Raw genomic sequence first — 14,865 nt, 5'->3', positions numbered from 1 at the left:
ATATACGTGTATATATAAACAAACACACACACAGAGAATATGGCATTGGTGTTTTTGATCTAGGGTTCAGTAATTTATTTTATTAGTGAATGACTACATAGTTATACATTACAGTTACATTAAAACAATTGGCTTATTGAAATTATCTGAAGTGAAAAACATGAGACATCAACAAATCTAGAATTTTGCAACCTTCTCATAACCCAAATGCATGTATAGCTCAAATCAAAAGGCTTTCTAATTTAAGTATGTGATGAGATCTGGCTGCAAGGTTAACCCTGACCTCGGCGTATTCTATAAGAATGTATTCATTCCTTCAGTTTAAGTTTAGATTTGCTGGCAGCCAGCATGCCTATTGCAACAAGCTTCACAGGCAAAATACTGAAATAAATGTGCCTTTTATCGCAGATGTTTTTGCTGAATAGGATTACTGAAGAAAGAAAACTAGGCAGCCGAAAAACAGGGTGCAGAACCTTTTCTGTCCCGGAGGCATAAACAGCCATACTGAATGTCTGGAATGTGTTTACTTCTCATTCTGAGAAAATAACAAATTGTTTTGTAGATTATGGGAAAAACCCTCGTGTCTTCATTTCCACCCATGCATTCTCACTGACTGCAGTGGAGTTCTATGTGTGCAAGTGAGCACAGAATGTAGTCTTACATGCTTAATGTTTCTTAGATTAGATTCGCTTGCTGTTCAAAAAAAAACCCCCCAACCAATGTTAATCTCTGTTAGGAGACAACAGGCTGTAACTATGTTTTATATTTGGTTATCCAATATGTCTCACTAAGTTTGGTGCAGTTAGGTTAATTCTACATATGTAGTAACTATCTGAAGCATAATAATACATTGGTACTCTTCTGTTCTCTGATTAAGCACAGAGCTTATTTTTACTAGCAAGTGATTACATATTTCATTGGTTTTATACTTATGACAGAGGAATGTTTTCCCCCCACATTTAGTGGAAAATCCAGTCGTCCCTGTGCAGCCTGACTATTTCAGTTAGGTGGTAGAGAGCCACAGTACAAAGGAATCCACACCCCCAGGCCAGTGTGCCTGCTCTTGCTTACTAGTGATGTAAACTTCATGCTCTAAGTGTGCCCACTCCACAGGGCAGATAGCCTGGAAGAACTGCATCTAAATGGATCCTCTGGCCTCTCTCTTCTGTTCCTACACTATGCCCAAGCACATACTGGTGTGAAGGGAGGCCCTGTGGAGCTAGGCTCCACACAACATAGGAAGTGTTCCTATATGCCCCCTCCAAAACTCTACACCAGCTCCATTTCCATGAGGCCCTCTGCATTCACAGATATAGTCGCAGACCCCGCTGGACCAACTTGGTTCCAATGAATGGGGGAGATTTTGAGAGCTTATGCAGGGGTGTGCTCCCACCACCTCTGGGGCAGACAATGGACAAAGGCATGTTGTTGACTCTGCCCTTTACCAAAGTAGGGCGGGGGCACAAAGACCACTGAAGACAATCCAGCCTGAAGGCCTGAATAGTAGCTATGGAATGGATTCACTGCTGCTCCAAAGCTTGTGAGGTGAATCTGCCATTTCTCTTGTACTCGGAGATCTCAGGCACCCAAGTCAGTTATCCAGGCTAGGTACTAGGGAGTGGATTTGGTCTTTACGATTGCATTCAGTGCAATGTCTTCTATTACAAGTCCTACTGTGGAAGCTGTATGTACCATTAGTTTTTTGCAATTCAGCAATAATTTGAGGCATCCTGAGAAAATACATGGGCTATCAACAATTGTTCCAAATGCAGTTTTTGTGCCAAATTCCAATTAGTGGATGCCATTTTATTAACTAGGCCTATTTAGTTTTATCCTATATAATAATAACCCATTTTCTCCTCTTTCCCTTAATTTAATGGACATAATTTAGAGTTTTATTGAACTAGAAAAGAACAAATATTAATGGAGGAATCAAAGACAGTTTTACTTTTTGGGAACTCTTTACACCTTATATTTCTTAGCTCCTTAACTACAATTTCTGCCTCTCCTCTAATAAACTTTATATGAAGAATGCAATGGTTTGTTCTTGGTATTTGTTTAAAAGAAAAAGTAAAATTATTTGTTTAAATGGTTTTAGGAGCATACTATATTAATCGGCTATTGGTACAGTACAGACACGTTTATGTGCAGATGTCGGGAGTCAAGCCGTCACAACCGAGTGTTAACGGATTGCCGGTTAAGAGGGCCAAGCTGAAATATCTTAAGATATCTATATATACATGCATAATTATCTAGGATTACATACGTATTCACAGCATCCCAAATACTGCAGGCCTATCTGTTAGCGGTGCTTTGCAAGAATATAAATTCAAATGTGTAATCTAATAAAAACATTATTTTTACTACACAGGGGTGAAAGTAACTCAAGACACTTACCGGTACGGGGTGGGGGTGGCTCTGGCCCCCGGAAGGAGTGAGGCCTCGGGCAGAAGGGGTGGGGCTAGGGGTCAGCATCCCCCAGCCAGCCCCTCCAGGCCACCTGGTCTGCGCTGCCCGGGGTTCCCGTGGCGATTTAAAGGGCCCGGGGCTCTGGATGCCACTGCTGTGGTTGCAGCGTCCAGAGCCCCGGGCCCTTTTAAATCGCCAGCCCAGGGGCAGCTCGGTGGCCGAGGGGGGCGCAAAAGGGGCAGGGACCTTAAAGGGTTGCAGGGTCCTTTGCCGCGGCAGCACTTTAACGTTGCTGCCCCCCCCCCCCCCCCCGGTCGGCGGTAAAGATGTACAACATGTTTCTGCTCCACACTTACTATCGATTTCTATGTCAGTGAATTAGTGAGCAAATCTGTAGTGCTACATAGCATGTTCCTGTACCGTGTGTTAATGAGTCTTGCTTGTTAAATAGGTAGCGCTGGGAGGTATGGCAAGGAATCCCTGTTGAGGTTACAGGGACAAACCATCCCAATGAGTCGAAAGAATAGTAAATATGGCAGGCGACCAGCTTGGCTTAATGGTGAAATCCTAGCGGATCTTAAACATAAAAAAGAAGCTTACAAGAAGTGGAAGGTTGGACATATGACCAGGGAAGAGTATAAAAATATTGCTCGGGCATGTAGAAATGAAATCAGGAGGGCCAAATCGCACCTGGAGCTGCAGCTAGCGAGAGATGTCAAGAGTAACAAGAAGGTTTTCTTCAGGTATGTTGGCAACAAGAAGAAAGCCAAGGAAAGTGTGGGCCCCTTACTGAATGAGGGAGGCAACCTAGTGACAGAGGATGTGGAAAAAGCTAATGTACTCAATGCTTTTTTTGCCTCTGTTTTCACTAACAAGGACAGCTCCCAGACTGCTGCGCTGGGCATCACAAAATGGGGAAGAGATGGCCAGCCCTTTGTGGAGATAGAGGTGGTTAGGGACTATTTAGAAAAGCTGGACGTGCACAAGTCCATGGGGCCGGACGCGTTGCATCCGAGAGTGCTGAAGGAACTGGCGGCTGTGATTGCAGAGCCATTGGCCATTATCTTTGAAAACTCGTGGCGAACGGGGGAAGTCCCGGATGACTGGAAAAAGGCTAATGTAGTGCCAATCTTTAAAAAAGGGAAGAAGGAGGATCCTGGGAACTACAGGCCAGTCAGCCTCACCTCAGTCCACAGAAAAATCATGGAGCAGGTCCTCAAAGAATCAATCCTGAAGCACTTGCATGAGAGGAAAGTGATCAGGAACAGCCAGCATGGATTCACCAAGGGAAGGTCATGCCTGACTAATCTAATTGCCTTCTATGATGAGATTACTGGTTCTGTGGATGAAGGGAAAGCAGTGGATGTATTGTTTCTTGACTTTAGCAAAGCTTTTGACACGGTCTCCCACAGTATTCTTGTCAGCAAGTTAAGGAAGTATGGGCTGGATGAATGCACTATAAGATGGGTAGAAAGTTGGCTAGATTGTCGGGCTCAACGGGTAGTGATCAATGGCTCCATGTCTAGTTGGCAGCCGGTGTCAAGTGGAGTGCCCCAGGGGTCGGTCCTGGGGCCGGGTTTGTTCAATATCTTCATAAATGATCTGGAGGATGGTGTGGATTGCACTCTCAGCAAATTTGCGGATGATACTAAACTGGGAGGAGTGGTTGATACGCTGGAGGGCAGGGATAGGATACAGAGGGACCTAGACAAATTGGAGGATTGGGCCAAAAGAAATCTGATGAGGTTCAATAAGGATAAGTGCAGGGTCCTGCACTTAGGATGGAAGAACCCAATGCACAGCTACAGACTAGGGACCGAATGGCTAGGCAGCAGTTCTGCGGAAAAGGACCTAGGGGTGACAGTGGACAAGAAGCTGGATATGAGTCAGCAGTGTGCCCTTGTTGCCAAGAAAGCCAATGGCATTTTGGGATGTATAAGTAGGGGCATAGCGAGCAGATCGAGGGACGTGATCGTTCCCCTCTATTCGACATTGGTGAGGCCTCATCTGGAGTAGTGTGTCCAGTTTTGGGCCCCACACTACAAGAAGGATGTGGATAAATTGGAGAGAGTCCAGCGAAGGGCAACAAAAATGATTAGGGATCTGGAACACATGACTTATGAGGAGAGGCTGAGGGAGCTGGGATTGTTTAGCCTGCAGAAGAGAAGAATGAGGGGGGATTTGATAGCTGCTTTCAACTCCCTGAAAGGGGGTTCCAAAGAGGATGGCTCTAGACTGTTCTCAATGGTAGCAGATGACAGAACGAGGAGTAATGGTCTCAAGTTGCAGTGGGGGAGGTTTAGATTGGATATTAGGAAAAACTTTTTCACTAAGAGGGTGGTGAAACACTGGAATGCGTTACCTAGGGAGGTGGTAGAATCTCCTTCCTTAGAGGTTTTTAAGGTCAGGCTTGACAAAGCCCTGGCTGGGATGATTTAACTGGGAATTGGTCCTGCTTCGAGCAGGGGGTTGGACTAGATGACCTTCTGGGGTCCCTTCCAACCCTGATATTCTATGATTCTATTGTGCGTTAAGCAGATTCACGCGTAAACGGGTCTGTACTATAATTGTTTAATAAATACAAAGATGTATTGATTCAAGAGGTAAATACTTACCAAGACAAAGGCAAGGTTGATACGTTCCTCCCAGGACAATAAATCTTGTTTTCTGCCATATTAGTTAATATATTGGCTGTTGTGACATTTAGAATGTCTCAATCAGAAATATCTGTAAATCGTACTCACTCTCTTTTATGGACTGACATCTCAAAAGCAGAGGACTTTTTTTTTTTCTCACTAACTTTCCAAAAGAGAGATTAGAGACCCAGAAAAAACATTATTTTATTCTTCTGGATTTTTAATTGAATCTTTGCATGCTTGTCACCTGGATGGTCAATATAGTCTTCATAGGACTCATTGAGGTCAGACACAATTTACTAATTTCTGTATTTAAACTGACTCATTAGTATTATCCTATATCTGATTACCACTGACATATGAGGAAGAAAATTTTTATAAAACTGTTTTGTCAAGTTATATCTCAATAATGATGTCTAGAAACTTCAGATTGGATTTTTCCATTAGATTTTGGTAGACAACTAAATGTGTTTTTTGTTGTTTGAGGCATTTTGAAGAAAATATTCACCCTTTCCTTAGTTTTGTAAAGACACAGTTATCAAGATGCAAAAATTCAGTAAAATGCAAGACCTTTATTTTGATTTAGAAATTGACTTTGTAGAAGTACCAAATATTGACATTATATCTTGTATAAGACCATCTCAAACAGAATGTGGCATGACAGCTTCTTTTTTGTAGTGTCTCTTTCTGCATATATATATTGTGTATTCTGCATATGTATATTATACTTGTCCCTAAAAACAATATAAAAAGTTTAGTAAAATACAATAAAGAATAGTATAGGAATATATCCAAGTAATGTAATTTTGAATAGGTACAAATCTGATCTTCCCTACTGTTTAGGACTTTTGACAGCACTCCTGGAAAAATCATTCACTATTATGAATTATAAAAATATTTAAACTGTGCTTGGAAAAAATAGTGACATTATGTCCAGTTTTCTGTTCTCTGAAGCAAATACTAAATAAATACAAATAGAGCCAAAACTATCTCCCTAAGTAAGGAAGCATGGTTTTCTTGTTAAGACACAGGACTGGGAGTCTGAAGATCTAGGGCATTATTCTTCTCTCCCTTATTCTGGGGCAAATCAGGAGTAACTCCATCAGGGACAGGATAGTTACAATGGTGTAATACTGCTGTAAGATGAGAATGATTCTCCTAGGTTCTATTTCTGCCTGTGTTTTGTGATTGTGAGCAAGTTACTGTCCTCTCTGTGTCCCAATTTCCAGCCCCCATAAAGGAAATGATTCAGCAAGAGGATGTATAAAATGGGAATAATAATACTTACCTCGCACACAGGGATGTAGTATGGCTTGGATCTTTAATGTTTGTAAGGTACTTCGAGCTCTTTGGAAGGACAGTGCTATTGCGCTGCAAAGTAATGTTGGTAATGTTAATATTAGTGTGCAGTCTATTAACATTGACTTGTGAAATGATGCTTATGTGAAAATATATATAGCCAAAGTAAGATGGGTGAAAGAAGAATAAATCAAAGCAGCTCAAGATGGGGAATAGTTTGCACTATCCGGAAGGGGCTGGCCTTGATGACAAGGGAATCCTTCAGCTGCAATTGATATGATTCTTGTAGCCTCATATTTAGAAATGTTTCACGTAACTAACAATTTGAACACAGAAGAACAGGAGCTAGTTTCTCAGGTCTAAGATCCATCCATCACCTTTGCATTGCTGCATCTTCCTAATCTGGTGATTCCCCCAGAGCCCAATTTGCTACCCCCCCCACACACAATTAAGAGTAGTCTAATTTGTGCTCAGTTTCATATTCTCCCTAAAAGTCATTTTGGCAGTTGGCATTCAATGAAGTGCAATAGCCCACCACCATGCCCCCTTCACTGGTGTGAGTCATAATGCTAGCATTTAATGGTGTGAATTACTCTTTATAGGCATCTGGGAAGAAGTGGGCCTTTAGGAGTGATTTGAATGAGGAAAGGGAGGGAGACATGGTGCTCTCGGGATTTAAAGTCATTGCATGTATAGGAAGATGGCTGAAGAGGAATAAGCAGAGGGGTTTGAATGGGGATGATGTGGTTCAATAGATGTCCAAAGATGATGATTTTAACAGTTGTGCTTTGATGGATTAAAGACTCCCACATGGAAAGAAGCAATATATATATATCAGGGAGGAGGTTGCAACAATCAAGGCAGAAAATCAACAGGAAGTAGAGTAGTGTTTTGACCAGACAGAATTTCAAATTGATGTGAAGGAAAAAGCAGCAAGATTTGATGATAGCCTGGATGTATAGTAGGAGGGAAAGTAAGGAATTCAGGATGACCTTCAAAGTTATGAGTCTAAGTGACAAAGAGAATGGGGATGTTGTCCACTCTGATGGAGAATGTTGGAAGTAGAAAGGGCTTTAGAAATAATAAGGAGGTTCTTCAGGGGGAATTCTGAGCTTGAACTGGCAGTGGATCATCCCAGATCATATGTCAGAGAGATATTTGGATGTGCACAACTGGATGGAGTTTGATTGGTCAGATATAAAGAGCATCTAACATGTGTGTCAACAGGATAGAAATGATAGTTGAAGTCTTCTAAGTAGATGAGGTCAACCCAGGATAGGCAGAGAGTTGATCATCCAGACTTTGTTGGGGTTTTTTGCAGTGTAGTTTAAAAACAAATCTACAAATCATGAATAGCTTTAATGTTTTCAGACTTCATATGTGTTTGGTTTTCTTTTAGACCCAACCAGAAAAAGGATCTGAGTGGTCAGACTCTATGTCATCTCTCATGAAGAAACTGGAACAATTGAATTTAGATATTGAAGAGGCTCTCAGTGCTGGCTCTTCTCCTTCCAGCACTCCTTCTACCAAAAAGCGCAAACAGCCGGTAAGAATGCACACCCCATTTATAGAATGTGACTGATTTTTAAAACCTTGTAATTAGATTTTAGTCAAGAAGGGGTGTTCAGATCCAGATTTAGGCTATATTTTGGATATTAGGTTCAAGGATGATCCAGGCTACAGCTCAAGTTCAATAACATTGAAAAATGATGAGCTGTTCTCAGGCTATTGCAGCCCAAATTGGCAGAAATCTCATGTGATCCCTATTCTTTCTGCTTTCATGGGCTGTATTAATAATTCCAGTCCCCTCTGTAGAGGTGGGTTCAGACTCAGATGTATCAATATGGACACACTTCCCTAATTAAGGGGTTTGAATCTGAGGTTTTGATTCAAGCCCTCCTGCACTTGTAATAGTTTTTGTACAGATCTAACAGCAAGGGAGATGATATCTATCTTGATTAGGGATATAATTAGTTTTTGGTTTTTATTTGACTTGAATAGTATTTTGTCAATATCTGTGTGAACATTGTTATGGCAGGTGTCACTATGTGGTGCTATTACACATAGTTTCCCAATTTTTTTCTTAGTGTGTGAGCATATGTTCAGTCTTTGGAAGACATGCTGTATTGTTGGTAGTTTTTAGTTAGGCAAGACTCTGCATAGAGGCAGGTCATTGGAGAAGCAGCTGGGGAAGTAGCAGGAGAGTCTGGTCTGATTAGAGTTAATTCTTGAGGGAGAATTGGTCTGTGAGATCTGGGCATTGGTGTTGGGCTGAGATGCCTGAAAGAAGGGTTTGACTGCAATGCTGTTTGTAACCATGCCTCCTATTCTCTGCCTGTGGCCTATATAGTTTAGTCTCCCTGTGAGCTGTAATATTTTGTTTGTTGGGTTTAGTGTGCGGGTGCTGGGTGGTATGGGTAGCCTGTGATATACAGAAGATCAAACTAGATGATTTGGTGGTTGACTGCACAAGTTTTCTTATGTAAACAATACAAAAGAGGATGTCAGATGTACAAACATAAGAGAATGCAGTAGAATCAAAGCAGTGTATAGTAGATGTTGATATCTACACAGTGAGTAGGTGGTATGATTCTCAGCTCAAGGTGACATACTTGCGCTAGCTCTCCTCTAGCTAGCAAGAGCAAAATAGAGTGTAGCCACAGCAGTGTGAGTGGCGGGATAGGCTAGCTGCCCTGAGTACATGCCTAGGGCTTTGAATGGGCAGATACTCAGGGCATCTAGCCCATCCCACAACTCACACTTTCTCAGCTACATTCTATTTTTCATTTACTAGCTAGATGAGAGCTAGCACAAGTATTTCTTCTTTAACTGGGAATCACAACCCAAGCTCAAAATGTAGACATATCCTGTGTTACAGTAAGGAAACATGCTGTTATTTTAAGTTGCATATGTAATTTGTCTTTAACTATTCATCCCACCTGGTCCATGTTTCTTCAAAGAGATCTGTTAATTTAATATAGGCAGTAATTTGTTCTATATCCATTAAATATTTTATTCTTGTCATCTACATTTATGTTTTAATGCTAATTTAATGATTTCAGCTTAGTTGTGTAATCTTTTGCTTCTGTAATGGAAACTGTGTGGCAGATCGATTGTGGATACTTCATATATTTCACTCTTCTTTTGATTGCATAAATTCTGTGAGAGAGGCAAATAGCTGGAATGCTGGTAAAGAAATGTTTTGAGAAAAGTAAGTAAGTGCAGACAATGGGGCGGCTCAGACCTGTGATGGTAGGGAGGGGGTCATTTGATGATGATGGATGGATATGCAGTACACTGTTCAGGAGCTGAGAAAATGAGAGAAAATAGGGTTGCATTTACCCTATCCAAGGAAACATCAAAGTTTGTGCTTGGATATAACTCAGTCAGCAATTGAATCATTACAATTTGCCTTTGAGCAAAGCCAGTCAATATGTCCGCTATACAGGTTTACACTCCTGCTACAGCACTGGATGACTACACAATTGATTAGTTTTATGAAAGGCTTGAAGAGACATTCGTTGAAATACTAAGTAAACAAAGATACCTTTGTAATTGGGGACCTGAACAAGACAATTAGAAGTGTAAGCTGTCATAAAGAAGTAATGGGAAACAGTGGTCTTGTTTGCAAAATGAGAGAGGAAGGTGTTTAGTGGAATTTTCCTGCTCTAATTACTTTGTCATTACAAACACCATTCTCTCCCAACATTGTAGACATTTACACCCATTGAGGTCACCAAATCAACTATGTAATAAAACAGAGATGAGATGAGTCAGGTAATATGTTTTGTTGGACAGACTTCCACTGGTGAAAGAAACAAGCTTTCGAGCTATGCAGGGCTCTTCTTCAGGTCTGAGAAAGGTACTCATAGGGCAGGCCTATTAAATTAAAATGCTGCATCAGCTCAGCTGTGCTGCTGTAGCGCTTAAGCGAAGACTCTCCTATGCTGATGGGAGAGCTTTTCCCGTTGGCATAATTAATCCACCTCCATTCATTGAAAAATTCCTAACCAGCTCTAATTTTAAAGTTCTTACAGTTTTTTCATCATTAAGTTTTTCCTTTTGTTTCTTCATTTCTTTCTTCTCTTCATTCTGATCTATATGTTCCTATCTTTTTCTCTTATTTTTCCTGTGTCCCTTCCAATCTTTCTACCTTTCCCCTCTTTGGATGTCTCTCTTTTCTTTTCTGACAATGCTAAAAATTACAGAGAAACTGAACAAGGAGTTTTACTAGAATATGGAAAACAATATTATCTCTAAAGGTAATCTGTTTCTCTTTATTTCACTGTAGAGCTTTTCCCCAGCCCCCCCCCCCCCCATCTCTCCTGCTCCAGATTTAAAGGAACACATAAAATCCTATTTCCCTCACTCTTTTTTGTCACTCCAGCTCCCATACTCCCACCTCCCATTGTACTTGCCCAGTCTCTTCAACAGTCTTCAAGCCATTGAGAGATAGAGGATAAGGATAAAATAGATACCCTGGCAATAGGCCAGCTATGTCAACGGGAGAAGCTATCCCAACTGACATAGCACTGTCTACACTGGGGGTTAGGTCGGTATAACTATATTGCTCAGGGCTATGGATTTTTGTAGTTATACCGATATAAATCCATAGTGTAGACCTGGCCATAGTCTCACAGCTAAATAAAAGGTGGAACAGATTGTTTAGTATAAATAGTTAACACATAAGAGACCTTTCAAGGTGAAGTGGCCAGTTAATACCTATGCAGTCATAGCACAAAAGAGGTGGATTAATAGGTTACAGATTGTTGTAATAAGCTATAAATCCAGTGTCTTTGTTTAGACCATGATTTTTAGTGTCTAGCAAAGTTATGAATTTAAGCTCCCAGGCTCATCTGTTGAAGGTGTTGTGATGGTTTCCTTTGAAGACAAGGACTCACGTCAGATATGGAGTGATTATTTTGTGAAAAGCGTTTGCCCTTTGGTGATATGTAGAGCCCTGCAAATCTGCGGATATTGGTGGACCATGTATGCAGATCAGAGATGGATGCAGATCCAAATTTTATATCTAGAGCCATGCAAATCTGTAGATATCTGCTTTTTATCTGCGGACCATGTTTGCGGATTGCAGATCAGATGCAGATACAAATTTTCTATCCACCCGGGACACTAATGATGTGGTGTTTTGTCTTTTATCATTTTTCTATGACATCATCAATGGGCGAACACTTTTCACAAAATGATCACTCCATACCTGACATTTAGGTACTTCCCCTCAAAGGAAACCTGAACAACCTGCAGGTTCACTGCATTTGGGCTTGTCCAGAATAAAAAAAAAACTACATGATTTCTGTCCAAAATGGGTTTGAAGCATTCTCATCAGTGAAAGAATGCAACAACTGGAATGAACTTTGGAACAAAATGGAAACTATTGTGCTCAAAGGCACCAAAGCACCCAAGCCAAAAGGTCAGTGTTGGCTTGTGAAAAAATGATGCAGAGTGAAAGAGAATGGCTTGGACACTGAAAGATGTAGGGGAGAGCACAAGGAACTGAACAGACAGATCCAAAGGTAGACTAGACAAGACATGAGTGAATACATAAGGGCAAAATGCACAGAACTTGATTATTACAGACAAATAATACAAAAGGTATGTTCACAGTGGTCAGACTTCTTTCCAAAAATATTCTTTGCAATCAAACATAAAGGATCATGATGGCAAAGTCCTCAATGAAGGTGATGTAATCAAACACTGATGAAGAGATTACTGTGCCAATCTGTATGCTTCATCAAAGCCACTTGCAATACAGCACGTGAGGAGAGAGTATGGAAAGGAGAGTATGAAACAAGAGCTATCAATCCTGCAAGAGGAAGTGATGCACGCTATTATGAAAATGAAGCCCGGGAAAACACCAGGGGTAGACAGCGTACAGGTTGAATTGTTAAAAGTGATTTGGTGACTGTTGTATTGATCTTACATTACTCCTGAGGGCATTCTGTGCCAAAAAATTAAAAATTCTGCACACAATATTTTACAATTCTGCAAAATTCTGCAAATGTTATTTGTCAAATAAATGTGGATGCCCCTGCATGGCATTGGGGAGCACAGGCCACTGGAGATCATTGCGCAGCTTCCCCCCCACCCCGGGATATAGACTCAGTAGTGAGGCTGCACCCAACCCTGACAAGGTGCAAGGACCAGGCTGGCTCCAAAACACCCCAGGGCCATGCCCCTCCGTGCCAGGTGCACCAGGTGTGGGCAGGCAGGCTCAGCAAGGCAGGATCCAAGTGTGGAGGGGCTTATTATGGGAGGATCCAGGTGTGGGTGAGAGGGTGCGGGTGGCTCAGTGTGGGATCCGGGTGCAGGAGGGATCTGGACGCACAGGGAGTTGTTGGAGGGTTCTGGGTGCAACAGTAATGGGACTCTGGAGGGGGGTCCAGGTACAGGTGGTTGGGGCTCAGCATGGGGGGGTCGTCCTGGTTTGCAGGGGATAGAGCTCAAAAGTGTGGGGGGCTCAGTAGGGGGTCCAGATGCTGGGAGAGTGGGGCTCAGTGGGGTGGGGATCCAGGTACAGCTGGTTGGGGCTAGCTAAGGTGGGGATCCAGGTGTGGGTGGCTTGTTGGGGTGGTCCAGGTGCAGGGGGAGTGGGCTTGTCAGGGGAGTTCTGGGTGCGGGGTGTGTGTGTGTGAGGCTTAGTGGGAAAGTCTGGGTACGAGGGGCCTGGATGCACAGGGGTTGGGTGGACAGGGGAGCAGCTCCCTGTACAGGGATCCCTCCCCCTGCAGCTGAGGAGCAATGGATGCAGGAATCACAGGACAGGGGAGTTTGCAGAGCTTCCTACAGCCAGGGGAGAAATCTGGTGGTGGGTCTGACATGGCCCTGGATGCTGTTCAGGGAAAGAGGAAGTCCTGTCCTCCCCAGACCAGGCCAGGACTAGCAGCTGAGCCTGGCACAGGGTAGAAGCCACCCACTGGGTCTTCCCCCGGCCTGACCCCTTCCCCACAATGATTTACCACTCTGCCGGCTGCCCTGGGCACCTGAAACATACTGCTGGGGAGGGATGCATGACCGCTCTTGGGGCTTCCCTTTGCTTCCCCTTCAGAAAGTCATTTTTCTGCGGGAAAGCAACGAAATCTGTAGGGGACATAAATTCTGCACATGCACAGTGGCTCAGAATTCCCCCAGGAGTAGTGTCACATGCAAAATTTGAAAGAAATTAGCCAGATGATTCGAAGAGGGAATCCTTCTGCTCTTACCAAAGAAAGGCAACACAAGAAAGTATCGTAACAGTCATAGCCCTGATATCTCAGGTGAGCAAAGTACTGCTTTACATAGTCCAGGATCATATGATGCTAATATTAGAAACAGAAGTGCCATCACAGCAAGCTGGTTTCAGAGAGGGATGAAGTACATGTGATCAAATCACTAAAATCTGTCTCATCATTGAAAAATACAGGGATTTTAATGACCCATTGATTATGTGTTTCATTGACTACTCAAAAGCATTTGATATGTCTGACATGACCGTGTTTGGAGTGTCATGCTGCCTAGAGTACCTTGCGACCATGAGTGCCTATCTCAGGGCAGACAGATACCCCAACTGGGGGTATGTTCTATGATTAGATTTTACCCAAGTTAGTGGCAAATGTGAACTCCTGGATCATTATAACAGTCTTACCGTGGAGTCTCAGACAGTCCCCTTACAGTCTCAAGTCTATCTTGCCAGTCAGATAAACTAGATTTAGTGATAAATGGTCACTTACACCAAAATAATCACACAATATTCAGATGCTTCCAATCCCCAGAGACCAGTCTCTGATACCCTGGATCTTACACCAAAGGAACACCATAGTCAATCCTGTAATAAATTATCTAAAGGTTTATTAACTAGGAAAAAGAAATGAGTTATTTACAGGTTAAAGCAAGCAGGTATATACACACAAATGAGTTACTGTCTAAATCCTAAGAGTTACAGAGTTGTAGTGAACTGTCAGTTCAAAGTGTCTTTCAGGCCAGACCCAGGAGGTAACCTCTGGGGATCTCTGGTTTCAGTTTGGTAGCTCTGGCTGTGTGAGAGTTCAAACAGTAAAGAGATGGAAAGTTTTCCTGTGACTTTGTTGTATTTCCTTCATTCAGCTTCCAAGGCCACAGGATGAGCTTCCTTGCACTGGTAGCATTTCCAAGGTGTGATAGGGCCATTAACCAATCCTTTGTGTTGCAATGTTCCTTGATGGCCTGTGTGATTTTGATAGTCCTTCTGGGTTGGGGGTGGAGATGACAATTCCCTTGCCTGGGTTCATAAATTCACAGCAAACACTTTTAAAGCTATAGAGCAAAACTTACATATTTTCTTATAGCATGGAATATTGCCATTACAAGTAAGATTAATGCATGCAGCAACTTAAAAGCATTTCATGGAGTCTAAATACTAAGTACATTTTTAAAGAATAATACCTATTTTGAGCAAAACTGACATACAGGTGAGCTGGTCTTGTCTCCAGTTATGAGTTTGTCAGTTCTTAGCTAATATCTGCAGCCTGGGCAAGAGCTGGCATCTGGC

The 14,865-nt window shown here is 42.3% G+C and overlaps 1 protein-coding gene across 6 annotated transcripts in view; it reads left to right on the top strand.

The window, feature by feature from the left end:
* Positions 1 to 14,865, top strand: part of STARD13 (StAR related lipid transfer domain containing 13) — a 499,087-nt gene that overhangs the window by 144,782 nt on the left and 339,440 nt on the right. For 5 of the 6 annotated variants that reach the window (XM_075127911.1, XM_075127915.1, XM_048847411.2 and 2 more), the window contains one exon: positions 7,744 to 7,890. The exons of the other annotated variant lie outside the window; for it this stretch is intronic. In XM_075127911.1, the coding sequence (XP_074984012.1) occupies positions 7,744 to 7,890 (147 nt within the window). The remainder of the gene's footprint in view (positions 1 to 7,743; positions 7,891 to 14,865) is intronic. 6 annotated transcript variants of the gene reach the window in all.

The sequence above is a fragment of the Caretta caretta genome, chromosome 1 (genome assembly GCF_965140235.1).
Source record: "Caretta caretta isolate rCarCar2 chromosome 1, rCarCar1.hap1, whole genome shotgun sequence".
Taxonomy (NCBI): domain Eukaryota; kingdom Metazoa; phylum Chordata; order Testudines; family Cheloniidae; genus Caretta; species Caretta caretta.
This window is presented reverse-complemented; position numbering and strand designations above follow the sequence as displayed.